General features: G+C 40.9%; 1 protein-coding gene across 1 annotated transcript in view; it reads right to left on the reverse strand.

The window, feature by feature from the left end:
* Window positions 1–12,977: 12,977 nt before the first annotated feature.
* Window positions 12,978–16,427, reverse strand: part of LOC126345269 (uncharacterized) — a 43,654-nt gene continuing 40,204 nt past the window's right edge. The window contains exon 2 of the mRNA XM_050002091.1: window positions 12,978–14,815. Within this exon, the coding sequence (XP_049858048.1) occupies window positions 14,350–14,815 (466 nt within the window). The 3' untranslated portion in view covers window positions 12,978–14,349. The remainder of the gene's footprint in view (window positions 14,816–16,427) is intronic.

Below are 16,427 nucleotides of genomic sequence, written 5' to 3' on the forward strand. Positions count from 1 at the left end.
AATTAACGGAGAAGTGAACGCTGTTCACAAGTGATATTTAAATATTCAATTGGATTTAAGGCTACAAAATTTCCCATATTTGAAGCTACCCAGAGAAAAAGTAAGTTGCTAGAGCCGCTGTTAGCAAATGTCTGCAAGGGAGTTCCTAATTGCAACTGTGGAAATTTAGCATCGAGGCCCTATAGTAGTCAAGAGGTTCATTTCCTTCATACTTATCACCCTGGTATGTGAGTCTTAAGCGAAGAACGATATTGAAATTCGTATCGCTGATGGTCGATTCGAATTTCTTCATAGACGCTGCTATTGCGAAGCAGTTTGGCAGTCAGAAAGCCAAGATCTATGACCATTAACACAACTTACTGAGTCAAGCTACCAAGAGGATTAGATGTGAAAAGGTTTTCTTCCGATTTCGATCCAGAATTTTTTCTGGAAATTCGCAGCTCCATAAAATATCATAAAAAAAGCTCGCACACGCTGGCCCCTATCATGGTTAGAACTGATGACTGATTGAGACGTTATGACCCGAGACACGGGCGGTGCCATCGGGCTACGGACACACTGCTGCCTGTACGCCGATCTCATCATGGCATTGTCGCTCAGCCTCATAACGCATCGTGAAAGATAATAAAAGTTGTCACTTATGTGGAGAATAGCATTTCCTTAGGCAAAAAATTGAATTTTCTGTCTCAGTGTGTTAGTTTACATGAGGATTATATAGCACGAGCCATTCAAATTGAAAGGGAATACGCGGAAGTGATTGCCCTGTCACAGTGTTGCCTAATGTTTGTGTCGATGTTGCCAATTCTCAGCTGTGCTAGGAACATCTCTGTAGCGGTAGGCGAGGAGAATCCCGTGCTCATGTCATAGGAGGATACGGAGAGGAGGCGCGGGGTTTGGTTATTATGCAGTTGTGTCAAACATTCAGGTGTATAATCTTCCATCATAATTACAGTTCCCTACAAAATATATACGAATAAAACACTTACCTTGTTACTTTGTGACAAAAGATTATTTCAGTACAATAAAAAGTCTTTGGAAATCACTTATGCCCACCTGTCACAAAAGTAAGATAACAAACAGTTTGCACCTCGAAATCGATTGCACCTATGTGCAGTCTTGTGAAGTTTACATAAATCATCTTAACGGCACTAAATCGTGGTTTGTGAATCATTTACCGGCCGTACTCTGCAGCATTTCACTAGTTGGAAGGCGAAAAGCTTACTGACAAATTTCACAGAAGGAAAAGGGGGACAAACGTCTCCCACTGGAAGCTCATGTTGTTTTATTTAAATGATTACAAAATCAGGTAAAACGAACAGTCAGGTTGTCAGTATAAGCACCTTCCTGTTGTCAGTATGATTTTGCACTGCCCAGGGCCTGTAATGATAAAGGGTCCGTTTAAGTCAGGCATATTGTATACAGAAGTGGAAGAGAGAGCACCACTAAATCCTAATCCGTATGCATTGCTTACAGACAGAAATTACTGTTACACTGTACTTATGGAGCCCAATGAGTGAATTGTGTATTTTCCGGTGAGAAAGAGCACTGGCAAACAGTCTTCGCTACATTAGGTTACTTAATCTGGTGTCACTCTGAGGTAGAATTTATGGTCAGCGACTAAGTGTAAGGTCAATGAGTCGGATGCGAGTTTTGCAACTGTGAAATACTTTCCTACATTATAGAAGCGAATATTAAATTTCAACTAATATTGCGAATATTTTGTACTTGGACAGCTTAGAATGAAATTCTTTCTGTTTATTGCAAAGGAAAACAAATGGTTTTCTGAAACATTATCTGAGATACACAACTTGAAACAGGTCGTGTCGATCAAATCATATGGAAGAATTGACAGCGACGTATATCGGAAGGCAGTAAGATCTCTTGCTTTTTGGTTTGGCAGTACTCGATAGCCATTTCTAGACCCAAGTAAATGAAGAAAGGCAGCCCTCTTTGTTATCAAGTAACGTCTTCATCAATTACTTTAGTTTTCATGTAATCTACGAGTTATTACTGATGTTTGATATTAACATGAAAAGGATTCCGTAGACAGGGAAAGAACCTGTTCTTGGGAAACTACTTCTATAGTGACCAAGGCATTAAGTACAGTGTTCCAGCAGCGGTATGAAGAAAATTATAGTAATAATGGCGGTAATAATCGAATTATCCGGTAATATTACTGATGTTTGATATTAACATGAAAAGGATTCCGTAGACAGGGAAAGAACCTGTTCTTGGGAAACTACTTCTATAGTGACCAAAATGCATCAAGTACAGTGTTCCAGCAGCGGTATGAAGAAAATGATAGTAATAATGGCGGTCATAATCGAATTATCCGGTAACTTCAAACTTCCCAGTGGATTTTCTCGAACTAAGAAATTTGCTGAATTTGTGAAAATTTCAAAATGGCCTCACATTGACCCTATGATGCCTAGAAGAGTCTTTACATACTGCTGACATGAGAATAGCATAATCTCTGCTTCAGAAGCTTGCTTCTGCTTAATTATTTAATAGTCTCGCGCTTTTTCCAGCGTGACTAATTTTGTAAGCTAATCACATCACCTATTGCAGCACACTCCTGGGGCTGGGAAATGTGGCCACAATGGTCTGGCAGAACGAACTATCATAGGTGCAATGCGTGGGTTGACGCATCTACTTTTAAGAGGCACAAACAGATTTACTTTACCCCTGGTAACATCAAGAGAAAGACGTTATAATTCAGAATCCGCATTAAACATCACGTTCCTTCATTACCAACTGGACAGAGCCGGTTTACGTTGGGAAATGACATAGCGGAAGTCATGGTAAACAGAAATACAGTCACCAGTAAACTTACTTACATTAGAAAATTTTATTTTATTTGATGAACCGATAGCCATTTAAAGGAACAGTGCTCTTACTTTACTTGTACTTGATTGAACTAGAGACGTGTGAAACATTTGGTGCTCGACTGTGATTCGAGTTCGTATCTCCTCTTTTCGAGGATCTGAATCTCTCGGAACATTACAGATCAATCGTTTCGTCCCTTTTCTCAAGACTGCAGCCTTCTCTAGGTTTTCCTCCAAAGGTAAGTATATGGGTCCGAAACCTGATCCAGTATAAAAATATTCATAATTTCATTTCAAGCCCTATCACGTGCACACCGGTCTGTTAGTGAAAATTAACTTGCATTTTTGATGCCTGTTCATGAGTTGCATCAATCGCAATAGGTGTCGTTATTTCTGGTCAAACACGCACACATGTTACTATTGGTGAGTAAGCAACTGATACTTAAGCTATATTCGTGGATGCACGGTAGGTGTGCAGTTCGATTTTCGCTTACACACAAACGTTTGTATCCTTATTTTAGAGTCAAACACCTAGCAGCTGGTAAGAAAAACCTATACGTAACATTTGATTTTACTTAGTTAACAATCCGATTACGTGTTGGGTTCGTATCTCCGTCACAGAACTTCACATCATGCACTTCATCTTTAAATGCATGCACGCTTGTTACTTCACAATAGAGGTATATCAAACATATTTCGTGGTTAGTTAACAGGGACGAAAGGGTCTTGATAGAAGTCCCGGTTTATTACAAAAACTGTCGTCTTTTATTTTCAAGTTAAGATTTGGTTACTGGTACTGGCAAATATTTCGGTTATTCATGACTCTCCATGGCTAGTCAACAATATGATATGATTAGATTAGATGAGATTACATTAGATCAATTCTTGTTTCATAGATCATGAATACGATATTTCCTAATGATGTGGAATGTGTCATTTTAATGAAAGATATCTTTACATACAATGATTCAATTTCTTTACAACAACTTTTTACTCTCTCTCTCTCTCTCTCTCTCTCTCTCTCTCTCTCTCTCTCTCTCTCTCTCTCTCTCTCATTCTTTTTCATTTTTATCTCTCTCTCTATCACACACACACACACACACACACACATTCTTTCTTTTATTTTTATTTGTTTGTTGTGCTCGACTATCGGCGAGGCACGAAAACGTCTGTGTATGAGTTTATTTTTACGAAAGGAATATAAAAACAACTATGAGAGTTACGGATTTATGATGCTTAGTTGTAGTCAGTTCTGAGTATTATTAGTAACTACGCTCCAGTCCCATGAGAGTTACGGATTTATGATTCTTAGTTGTAGTCAGTTCTGAGTATTATTAGTAACTACGCTCCAGTCCCTAAACCTAGTTACAGAAATGCGAATCAGACACATTACGTATTGCAGGCCGTAGCAGCCGCGACTTGGAGACTCCAGCTATGGTCATTTCCCAGCCCTCTGTAAGATCACATCGGTTCGTCTTCTTCCTGCTGGTATTGTAACTGAGATTTGGCAACAAGAGAATGTATGTTTGGCAACTCTGTGATCGGCGAGTTACTTCCTGGTGTTCACGGAATTAACCCTCAAAGTTCACTTGATTTTACCTGTCATTTCCATTGAATAATCTGAGTTATTATCACTTGAGGTGTAACAAAAGATTGTAAATTTACGATTTTCGGCCCAGGAAAGTCGTTGCACGTGGAAATCGCAACTAATCTCGTCCTTCAAATAGCGGTTTACGAGTTCTAGCCAATACTGGTCTCGTAAGAGGAACCTAAGGCACAAACTGATTTGTGAAAAAGCATCTGATATGGTGCGCACTTCCAGTCTCACTGAGTGTAGCGTTTTTATTCCTTCTTTGAAAGTGCTACAAGCAGTCAGATCAAACATCGGTAAGGAAATCGCAAGAAAATACTTTCGGCTCATAGTACAATGGTGAAAAACTTACACTGCTGCTCAACAGGTAACGCCTCTTTCCGCTGCTGACAAGCAAATTTTGGGTTTCTAGGAATACATAACTTTATTTATGAAATGCCACATTTGCATACCTCTTGAGTATGACATAGCATACCAATTAAACATAGACCCAATCTAAGTGAGTAGTATTTTACCAATTCGTGACGATAGAGGCACGCTTGTGTACAGATACTCAGTTTTATTAAAACAGACTTTCGTCGTAAGGTTATCGTGGGTAGTTTTATCTCATTTTTTATAATACAGTTCACAATTTTCGTAAGGTTTCCTTTAATGTTGTTAAAACAATAGTAAGCATGAGAAAGAAATTAATCAACGATATATGCGAATTCTCTCATGTTATCTATAACAGTCTGAAAATGCACATGCAGTTGATTTGATTACATGCATGTAGAAAACTTGTTCGCAGTTAAAGATTCAAACAAAAATGAAGAAGAATAAAATGCCACTACCAGACGACAGCTAATGTAGAAAATACTTTTCCGACATATTTTGGCTCGATGCGCTCTGCCCATACATAATACAAAAATTTCGAGATGCATCTACTGTCTGGCTGTCAATTAAACATGAAACGAACAAAATGTCGCAGAAGTTAACCCTTTTTGCACATACGACTATTTTGGGTTGAGAAGTGAAGCAATTTATGTTACGAGTTTCATTGGATTGATAATTTTAGCAGACAACAAAATTCTGTTTTAAAAAATACAGCAGTGAATGTACTCTAACTCGCGACACCTAATCTACCGTGCGCGATACTTACCATTACGCCACTACCTGACACGTAGCTATAACAGCTCCACAAGTCAACCAAGTGAATGAATTTACTAACATGCTGCAAATTGATACAGGGAGCCTGTGTGTAAGATTTATCAGCCAATGTGGTACAACGACGTTATGATAGAAAAATGAGCCACTGACAATTGGATTTGGTGGTCTGTTAGGCTGATGATAGGTTCATATATCTATGGTGTGGGTTCGATTCCAACTTCAGTCAATCATTTTAGATAGGGAGATACAGATTCCATTCTCTTCTGACTACACCAAGTGAAGAAGATATAATGGCATTGTGGTGTGAAATTCATATTAAAAATGATATTCCTTCTCTACGAAGTAGACGTTAGGTTGAGCCACAATTAAGTCTGGAGTGGCGATATGTAGAAACTCTATCGCCCAGCAACCTTTCTTACACTACTTAATTATTTCTAGTGACGAAACAAACGATATATAGGCTCACAGGACACTTATTCCATCTTTTATTTGAGCTTCTGTATGTCGATAAAATTGGTTCTGAACTGGGAATGCAACTCAGACCGCCCTTAACGCGGAATTTGATGTCTTCGTGACAATATAGCTCGGCTACAATTTGTTGTTTGTTCAAAGCTGCAGATTCCTCCACATAACCACATATTACGCGTGAATGGGTTCGAATCCTGGCCCCGCACTAATGTTTTCATTATGTATTATCAAGCTCTAGCATGAGAACACCTATTTGCTGGTGGATAAGAATTTCCATTTTTAATGTATTTTCACTCGTTGTCAACACCAACGATATTTGACGTTTTTGACTCCCAGTGAGACACAGAACTATTTGCGAGATCACTGTAAGTTCAAGATGCTATTCCGAGCTGCTGGTGGACAAAAATTCGGTAGCTGATGTCTCTTTGTGTGTAGTCAACAACGATATGTGTGGAGCCCTATTCCCAGTCATATCTGAACTCTTCGTCGTATTATTTCTAGTCCAAACACGCTCACATGTCGCTGCTGGTGCAACAAACCCATATTTAACGTTCGTTTTCTCTAGAATATAAGAGCGATAGGTGCCGGGTTGGAGTCCTGGGAAGGAAAAAATTAATGTTTCGTCTCGTCATTTCAGTTAAAACATCTAGCTACTACCGAGAAAATACGATATGTCACTGTTGATTGTACTTCGATATCTATCTTATTAGGTTCTGGCTTCGAATCCCTGTCCAACACGAAGATTTACCTCCCGGCATTTCAGATCAGTTACTTGTGAAGAAGCAATATTTAACATCTCTCGTAGTTCGTTAACGGGGACAACAGGTGCTGGGTAGGAATTCGAGTCCGTTAAAAATGTTTGCATTATCTAATTTATAGTTGCTATTTGCTAATTGATACTGTCTAAAATCGAAGTATACCACTCTCTGTATGCCTAATCAGGAATGACTGTTAGGTTCCGTCAGTCACGAAATCTTTGCTTAGGATGCATGACCTGTGTTGGAATCCATATGCAGAACGAGGCGGTTCGTCGTGTCATTTGAAGTTCATAGATATTCTCAACTAGATACTTGTGATTAACTTAAATTTTTAATGTCATTTTGTGTTATATAATAAGTACGGTATGTTACTTTGAAGAGGAAATTATGAATACGACATACTTACTACGTGCATTACCTATCTGACGTAATAATTGTAATAAATGTGAGCTTGCAAGCCTTAAGGACAGTCATACCTGTGATAAGGTAGTATCGTAGTATTACTTTACATCTTGAGTTATTGCGATACAGAGCAATGTTTTCTAGTGGTGACTTGTTGGAACCATTTTCAATAGTCAAACGACTGTACCAAGGAGCGATGAGAGGACGTGCTAGACAGCTGCGTTATGTGGGTTGCATGCGAATCAGGCGAAATGCAATTCAGGTCGACCGGATACTTTTGAGTACAACTGTACAGCTGCCCATGCAGCTTCAAGATGATACCACAGTTAATCAAGAGTAGTGACTGGTGTATTGTGACGAGCCAGTTGCTCGGCCACCATTGACCAGACGTTTTCAATTGGTCAGAGATCTGGAGAATTTGCTGGCCAGGGCAGCAGTCGAACATTTTCCGTACCCAAAAAGGCCCCTACAGGTCTTGAAAAATGCGGCCGTGCATTATCTTGCTGAAATGTAGGGTTTCGCAGGGATCGAATGAAGGGTGGAGTCTTGGGTCGTAACCCATCTGAAATGTAACGTCCACTGTTCAGAGTGCCGTCAATGCGAAGAAGTGACCGAGACGTGTAACCAATGGCACCCCATACCATCACGCCGTTGATACGCCAATATGGCGATGACGAATACACACTTACAATGTGCGTTCGCCACGATGTCGCCAAACACGGATGCGATCATCATGATGCTGTAAACAGGACCTGGTTTCATCCGAAAAAATGATGTTTTGGCATTCGTGCCCCCAGGTTCGTCGTCGAGTACACCATCGCAGGCGCTTCTGTCTGTGATGCATCGTCACGGGTAACCGCAGCCATGGTCTCCGAGCTGATAGTCCATGCTGCTGCAAACGTCGTCGAACTGTTTTTGCAGATGGTTGTTGTCTAGCAACCGTCCTCATCTGTTGACTCAGGGATCGAGATGTGGCTGCACATCGATGTGGATAAGATGCCTGTCATCTCGACTGCTAGTGATACGAGGCCGTTGGGATCCAGCACGGCGTTCCATATTACCCTCCTGAACCCACCAACCCACATTCTGCTAACAGTCTTTGGATCTCGACCAATGCGAGTAGCAATGTCGCGATATGGTAAACTGGAATCGGGATAGGCTACAATCCAACCTTTATCAATGTCGGAAACGTGATTGCTCTTCCTTACACGATGCATCGCAACAACGGTTCACAAGGCAAGGCTGGTCAACTGCTGTTTGTGTAATGGAAATCAGTTGGAAACTTTCCTCATGTCAGCACGTTGTAGGTGTCACCACCTTCGCCAACCTTGTCTGAATGGTCTGAAAAGCTAATCATTTGCACATCACAGCATCTTCTTCCTGTCGGTTAAATTTCGCGTCTGTAGCACTTCATCTTCGTGGTGTAGCAATTTCAATGGCCAGTAGTGTACATAATCGTCAATCTGCTGAATCAACTGATCTGTCATATCTTCATATGGAGGTATTTTACGAAAAAGCCGGTATTCAAGAAGGTTATGAATACAAAATGGAAGTGATCCCATGAGAGACGTATTGCCACTCGATGTACTCCATTCCGTGGGCCCTACGAGAGACAGTTACTAAACAGATACGATGTATGCTATGTTTTTATTTTTGTACGATCAGTTTCGTAAGTAATTTCATTTTTGTGTATGGGTATACAAATGTCAGAGCATAGAAATGCTGCAGGTCACAGTAATGCTGCAGAAGTAATTTAAAAAAGGATAAACTTTGTAATTGTACTTAGTGAAATGTAAGTCACTTGTTAGATTGCTATGCAAAAGCATCTCTTTTGTGTGAGTCAAAGTAACAAGAATTTTTAGAAATACTAAGAGTCAATGCTCTGTATCTTTTAAAGAAGTAATATAATTATAAATTGCTTCTAACTGATTTTATTGTTACTGTTCTGTGTAAATGATACAGGAATTACAGGAGTCATTTGTATATAATTATAGGTGTGCGTAGTAGCAGTAAGTCAGTCTTCATTTCATGTTGAGTAAACATTTAACTATTTTTTAGCTGAAATGGAATGTAGATTACATGAAACAGTTCCATAACATGGTATGAGCTATTTCCCCCTGCTTCAGAGAAAATGGAAACAAATTGCATCACCAGTGTTGTAGAAAATCTTGCAAATCCTTTGCGGCAGGGGAGGGGGGGGGGGGTCGGTCAGCTGTGTCGTTAAAGCTACCGTTCAGTCCACATACCGCGATAGGATTCTTGCCGATGTTCCTTCACTCTGTAGTAACGGATACGTGCTAGGCAGTGTAAAGCAGCGTTGATGAAACCACTGCCTAATACCTACCACACAGAGGCCGCGAAGCTCTGGTTTAAAGTCAGTTCCGGAAAGTTCATGATTAAAAAATCGGACATTCGGGATATTCAGTCTACTTGCAGAAAAGCTTTTAAAATTAGATTAACTCTGTTTTTTTATTTAAATTGAAACACATGAAATGCTATCAAATCCGTATTTCATATGGTGAAACGTTATCATTGAAAGTTCACTGCATGTATAACAAACATTCACTCGAAAAGCAGGCGACCGAGCGAGGTGGCGCTCTGGTTAGCACACTGGACTCGCATTCGGGAGGACGGCGGTTCAATCCCGTCTCCGGCCATCCTGATTTAGGTTTTCCCTGATTTCCCTAAATCGTTTCAGGCAAATGCCGGGATGGTTCCTTTGAAAGGGCACGGCCGATTTCCTTCCCAATCCTTCCCTCACCCGAGCTTGCGCTCCGTCTCTACTGACCTCGTTGTCGACGGGACGTTAAACACTAACCACCACCACCGAAAAGCAGCCAGAACTTTAGCAAGTCTGACCCGACTAATTTTCACGTTCTACCAGTCACAGACCCACAACTATTCGATAGTTAAACATTCGGCCGTTACAGTGGTCTTCTTCGCAAGAAGTGCTCGCCAAAATATTCCGTACAGAGCACAAAACACGGCACGTGGAGTTGTTACTACGACCAGAAAGTTCACACTCTCATAACTGTCAAGATATGTAACTTAGAAACACCAAACGTCCATTAAAATATCCGTAACTCCAGTCGCTTCAGTCACGATATGTTCGAACCGAAATTAGCTCACTATTTCCTCATCTTGCAGAGTATTTTTAAGCAGCGATCTAACATCGTTTTATCCGTAGGCCGGCTGGCAAGCGAGTCACTGAAGGTACTCTCCTCTCTGGCCGCTCCTCTATTCGCTCGGGAACAGCTAAATTCTGGTTGGTTGTTGATCTAAACGACCAATCAGGATGTTCCTTCCTGATCATTCTCTCGGCAAATCTTGCCTTATCCAATCGCTAATTTGAGAGTAAATAATTTAGCAAAACAATTTTTTGTGTTATGTTTAATCACCATAAGCAAAGTGCGAAATATTCTTCAAATTGTTAAGTAAACTTATTCCGCCTCTAAGTTCCATTCTGCTTGCTTTTATACAAGAGCATGCTCACACAGACATACGTCACCTGAATCGTGGTTGCAACATAATTTTCCCACGTTTCTTTTGTGCAAGGTTTTACGTAAAATGAAATATTAAATTTTAACGTATGTCGTACATAGACTCTCTCAATCATTCTCACGCACTGACACAACAAAATATACTGGTTCAAATGGCTCTGAGCACTATGGGACTTAACTACTGTGGTTATCACTCCCCTAGAACTTAGAACTACTTAAACCTAACTAACCTAAGGACATCACACACATCCATGCCCGTGGCAGGATTCGAACCTGCGACTATAGCAGTCGCGCGGTTAGAATATAATCAAATAATAATTTTGACCGATTTTTGTATTACGTAACGTAAAGTGGCAAAAGTTTTAAAAAGAAAATTCTAATTAATTGGTTTTTATGCACTGACAACTTTGTAGTGGCTTCAAATGATAATGAAAGTCAATCTGTTATTGTTCGTATATTGGTTTTTAAAAAACAAGCACAGGTTTTAGCACTTTTGGGTAATTCTCTTTATCTTCGGAACTATAATAAATAAAAATCTGACAGCACAATTCCATTAATAACGAAAAGCTGTGTATCAAATTTGAACAAAATCGGATAATAATTAATATGGATTATTTAGATTCGTAGAGGATATGAATCTTCGTATCGACTGAACGTTACGCTATGCAGTTCTCACAGCAGCTGTGCTATGAGCAAAGCGAAAAAAAAAACAAAACTTAGGCACCGTGAAGTCACCATGCCAGACGACTGTATGCCTTACTGCAACGGATGTTACCTCGTAATAACGTGCTGCGTTACACCTTGCTCTAATGTTAACGCTGTAACCGAAGTATAAGAAATTCGTACACAGTATTGGAGCGGCATGTTTGGAGCGGACAATAATGTCTAGGGATGTATGATCTCGTCAAACTAAATCCTAATAAAAAAAGGAAGGTGAGTGAAATAAAAAGGTATCAATCTGCTATTTAGCATCTCGCAGAAGCAACGGTTATCACTTCTATCTGTTTCATCCTTACTGACTGTATTGTTGGCATCAACTTTTGGTGAATGTCAAGAAAATGCTTTATTTTAAATGAGGTGCACCTGTGCTCTTTCATTGCATTGATAACGTAAGTTAGTGCTTATAACGTAAAGCCTGTCACGAACATTTTGTTCACGGCTATTACATTGTTGCCTGTAATAAGTATATTGTTAATGTTATGATCGAATGGGCGTTCTTCATCCGAAAATGAGAGGGTGAATTATTTATGCTACTGAAATATCGCACAACCGTCTATCTGTAAGCCATTTTGGGATACAGCTATCAGACTTATGTATCATAAGAGATAAATGGAAATTAATAAAGCTTGCGTGTCAGTTATCTCAGCGCGCGTCTAAACATGATGTCACATTGCGCTACGTACAGAATTACGATTAATGATGTTGCGTGTCTGACGTGACCCAACGACGCCTGTTGCCTGCAGTGTTGTTCAGATCACTGAGTAAGCAACTGCTCTTTATTGTACTAGTGCGACTTCATGAGACGTCAGTTCAATAATTCTGACTTGCCAGTGCGAACGTATGCCGTAACGACTCTCTGTTTTGAAAGTGTAACGTCGACATGTTCGTACTGTGGCATTAGACCATTGCAGTTGTGATATGTGTGAATACATTTAGTTTCTGAGAAAGCAGAAGTATTACGTAAAGTGTTGATTTACTTGCTGGAGGTCAGTTGATTACACTTTATAGCCGAGGTAACGTCCTGATTAACTAATGTAGTGATTCACTTGGTGGATATCAGTACTACACAATGATATAAGCTCTTCTGGCAACAAGCCTAAAACATTTACTAGCATACTCGTAAATTTTACACCGTGCACAGAAGTCACGTTTGACGGCAAGACTTCCTGAACAGACGTGGCAGCTAGTTCCTTGGTGTGAGCACCAGGAAAGGTCACACAACTTTTGCTAAGAGCATATCTAAGAAAGCACTCACCTATTCATGTCAAATATCAGATTGATAATGTACGTGCTCTCGTATCGTGGACTTATTTTGTAATTCTCTCTGTTCAAGTGGAATAGCGACTGCAGAAATTAAATCTTTTGTTCCTCTTCTTACAGGCAGAAAAAAGCAATAGAACGCTCTTGCGTGCATAGTAACAGTGCTCGATGCTCCTGAAAAAGGTGACTGACTTTGTAATGAAAAGACTTAAGCAGTAAACATGTCTCTATAGGCTAATATACAAGTCGTAGAGCGATAGTTACTGAATCTTTCTGTATTACTGGAGCCACCTAACAGGCATTCAGGCAATGTTGAACAAGTGTAACACCTCTGTATTCTATGACAAAGAATAATAACAAACTGAAAATCTCGGTTTTAAGTTATTTTAGTGCGTTATCATCACAGCTCATCACAGTGGGATAAGGAAGAGAGACGAGAAAGGTTCACAAAGTTTCAAATTCTGATAATCTGAAATTTTTCATTTTTTTGTGAGCACTTTTCTTTCTAGCTCAGGAACTGTCTAACATAACATTCCAAGACTTCCGATTCGTTCTCCTGGCGAACGTGCGGCTTTTTTTCCCACTTGACGTGAATTTCCTACCTGGCGATGTTTTATATATATATATAGAAAATATCAGCATCGCTGTAATCTTAAATCCATGTTACACGCTAGCTTCCTTCATATGTAAATAGGAGAGAAAGGGAAAGGACTATCTTCAATAAGCAGAGGGACAGAATAGTCGTCGATGTTCAAAAGGAGCTTCAGTATAATTACTACTTTACTTAGCTGCTGTTTCTAGCCTACTGCATTTATACTGTTTAGTACGAATTTCGGCAGCAGTTTGCTGCAGACGAATGATGATAAGTGTGGCTTCTGTATCCACAGTTCGCTATGAAGTCTGTGTATTCCGGTAGACCTGAGCTTTACAAGGGTTCAAATCATTGTACTATGTTCATTCTGCTGACGTACATTGTCTGTCTTCGTGAGAGTGAAGGCTTTGGACGAAACGTTGTCGTTACCTTATACCATAAAGGCACAACACATTTGGAGCAACAAACTTACAAGTCAGATTTAACGCTAACAACCTTAAGTCAGTTTATTCAGGAGATTTTAATCCCAAAGGAAGGTAACGCTGTATACATGCTATTGGGAGCTTCGAGGCGAGATGGGGGTCAGCGCTTTCTAGGAGATGTATTTCGAGCGTGCAGCAACCATGTAAATGTCGGAGCTTTCACTGTGCCCCTTTTGCTGGTTCAGGATATTCATGACAATTATACTGCATCTTTTGTTAATGGATTACTTAGTAATGAAGTAGTTATTCGGTCAAGGGACTGGAATGTGGTAATCTTCTTTGAAGTCGAAGATATTTTGAAGTACGTCAGCAGCGATCGCCGTAGAATTATCGCGTCCCGTTTAACAAGGGGTTTAATACTGACAATCTATTCGTCAGCAAATAACAGCAGCTGTGCAGAAGAGTTATTCCGATGGTTTCATGAAGACGGATTTGAAAATACAACAGTCATATTTCTGCACAAGTACGAAGAGGAACGCCCTAGAATGGAAATAAGGGGTATGGGAAACGTGATTTCGAAAGACGTACTGTCGAGAGTGGGAATGCAAACAGCAGTGGAGGTGCATCACGTAGTAGTTGCCACTTCAGCTGAGCCTCAGGACGGCTTACTGAGGGTCGCCGCCACGATGACACTTCCAGCTGGCGTCTTCTTGAGGAAGACCGCCGTGGGAGACAGGGTAGTGGACGAGCCGGCCGGACACAACAGCGCGATCCTGCTGGAGCTGGCGCCGTTCCTCGGGCTGCGCGCCCGGTTCCCGGAGGATCCGTTCGCGACGCACGTCGGGATGCGGCTGACAAACGGCTCCTTCACGGGCGACTTGGCGGACCTGGAGTCCGGGCGCGCCCACGTGTCGGCCCACGTGCGGCTCTTCTCCCCGGAGGAGGCGGCGCCGCTGGAGACTCTGTACCCGCACGTGGGCTGCGACGTGCACCTGCTGGTGCGGCGGTCGCAGGCGGTGCCGGCGGAGCGCCTGCTGCCGCTGCCGCTGCAACCCGCCGTCTGGCTGGCGCTCGCCGCCACGCTCCTCGCCTGCGCGGCCTTCCGCTTGCTGGTGAGTGCTCCACGCCAACCTGTTTGTAAAAAATGGCTCTGAGCACTATGGGACTTACCAGCTGAGGTGATCAGTCCCCTAGAACTTAGAAGTACTTAAACCTAACTGACCTAAAGGGCATCACACACATCCATGCCCGAGGCAGGATTCGAACCTGCGACCGTAGCGGTCGCGCAGTTCCAGACTGAAGCGCCTAGTACCGCTTGGCCACTCCGGCCGGCACCTGTTAGTAACGGTACTTTCTAAGAAGCAGTGTCCTCGCTATAATACTGTGCAAGAAATTTTGTTTGAAAATTCAATTACTTCTTACACTATATGATGAAAAGTGTCCGGACACCAATTAATGAGCCACTATGGCGGCTGGAACTCTTTTTTTTTTTTTTTTTTTTTTTTTGCACATCATAGTTGTGGAGATGAAGCAGCGATTAGTATGATTAATCAATTATTCAAAAACAGTCTTAATCTCATTTATTATTATTATACCGCCAACCGATTTCAACCAACACCGACTCAAAGGAAGGCCTCGGCGCTTGTTCGTGACGTCACGTCAGTTAGGCACGGTGAACGCCAGGTGTGTTGCAGGCATACTCATAATGGTGGTGTCTCCCTCTCTGACACAGGAAAGTGTGAAACTATTGGCAGTAGTTCACCAACACACATTGTTTTGAGAGATTTCGGCAATCAATTAATTGTGCAATTCATTACGCTTCTTAGCAAATAGTGTACTCCTGAACTTAAATTTCCACCTGTTTTAAGGACTGACATACAAAAACAACTTCATGGTACATTAGCAACAAATTCGTGCTTCTTTACCTTATTTGTAAATCTGAGGAATTTACGTTTGTACTGGGTTGCTTTTACAAGAAACTGTGAACATATTGGTGCTCTTCTTTAGGTATCTTGGTCGACTATGGGGTGAGGAGCACTGAACGTTAATGAAATATGCGATTGTACTCGTTGGGGGAGGTGGTGGGAGACAGAAGAAGAGGCAAAAGAGACATACTTGTTTTATCAAAAAAAATTTTTTGATCTTATAAAGTTTCTCCTTTCAGTTGCAAGAGGGGAATATTTATCTTTTCTAATGTGCATGTTTAAAAAAATTTAAGCTCAGCAATATTTTCGATTTTATAAAGCTATTTTGTTTCCTGTTTAGAATTCCTTTCGTTGAAAACGACTGTAATCTAATGACTGGCATCAGTTGGACATTTACACATGTAAATTAGTTCACATTTCCAGTGGCGATGTCAAACGAAAATAAATAAAGAAATGAGTTAATTGTAAAGGGGTTGAGGTAAGTTTCGATAACAAAATGGATCAAGTAAATATAGTTACTTGAATGTAAAACTTCTGAATCTTGCAGTGGGACAAAGCATCTTCTCATATTGATATACGTTTGTTTCGCCAGGATTCAGTAATACAGAACTATGATCTTCATTTGTAGCTTTACGATGGTAAGAAAATCTTTGATCTAAATAAAACTGCAGAATCCAAAACACTACCAAACATTTTGTCCAAAAATAAGAGATTTATAGTGATAATCACGCCCAGGCGTTTCTGCCTGAAACAGACCTGGCGTTCGCCGAGCCTAGGTGACGTGACGTCACCAGCAAGCGCCGATGTCTTCCTTTGAG

The sequence above is a fragment of the Schistocerca gregaria genome, chromosome 1, assembly GCF_023897955.1.
Source record: "Schistocerca gregaria isolate iqSchGreg1 chromosome 1, iqSchGreg1.2, whole genome shotgun sequence".
In the NCBI taxonomy this organism is placed as follows: Eukaryota; Metazoa; Arthropoda; class Insecta; order Orthoptera; family Acrididae; genus Schistocerca; species Schistocerca gregaria.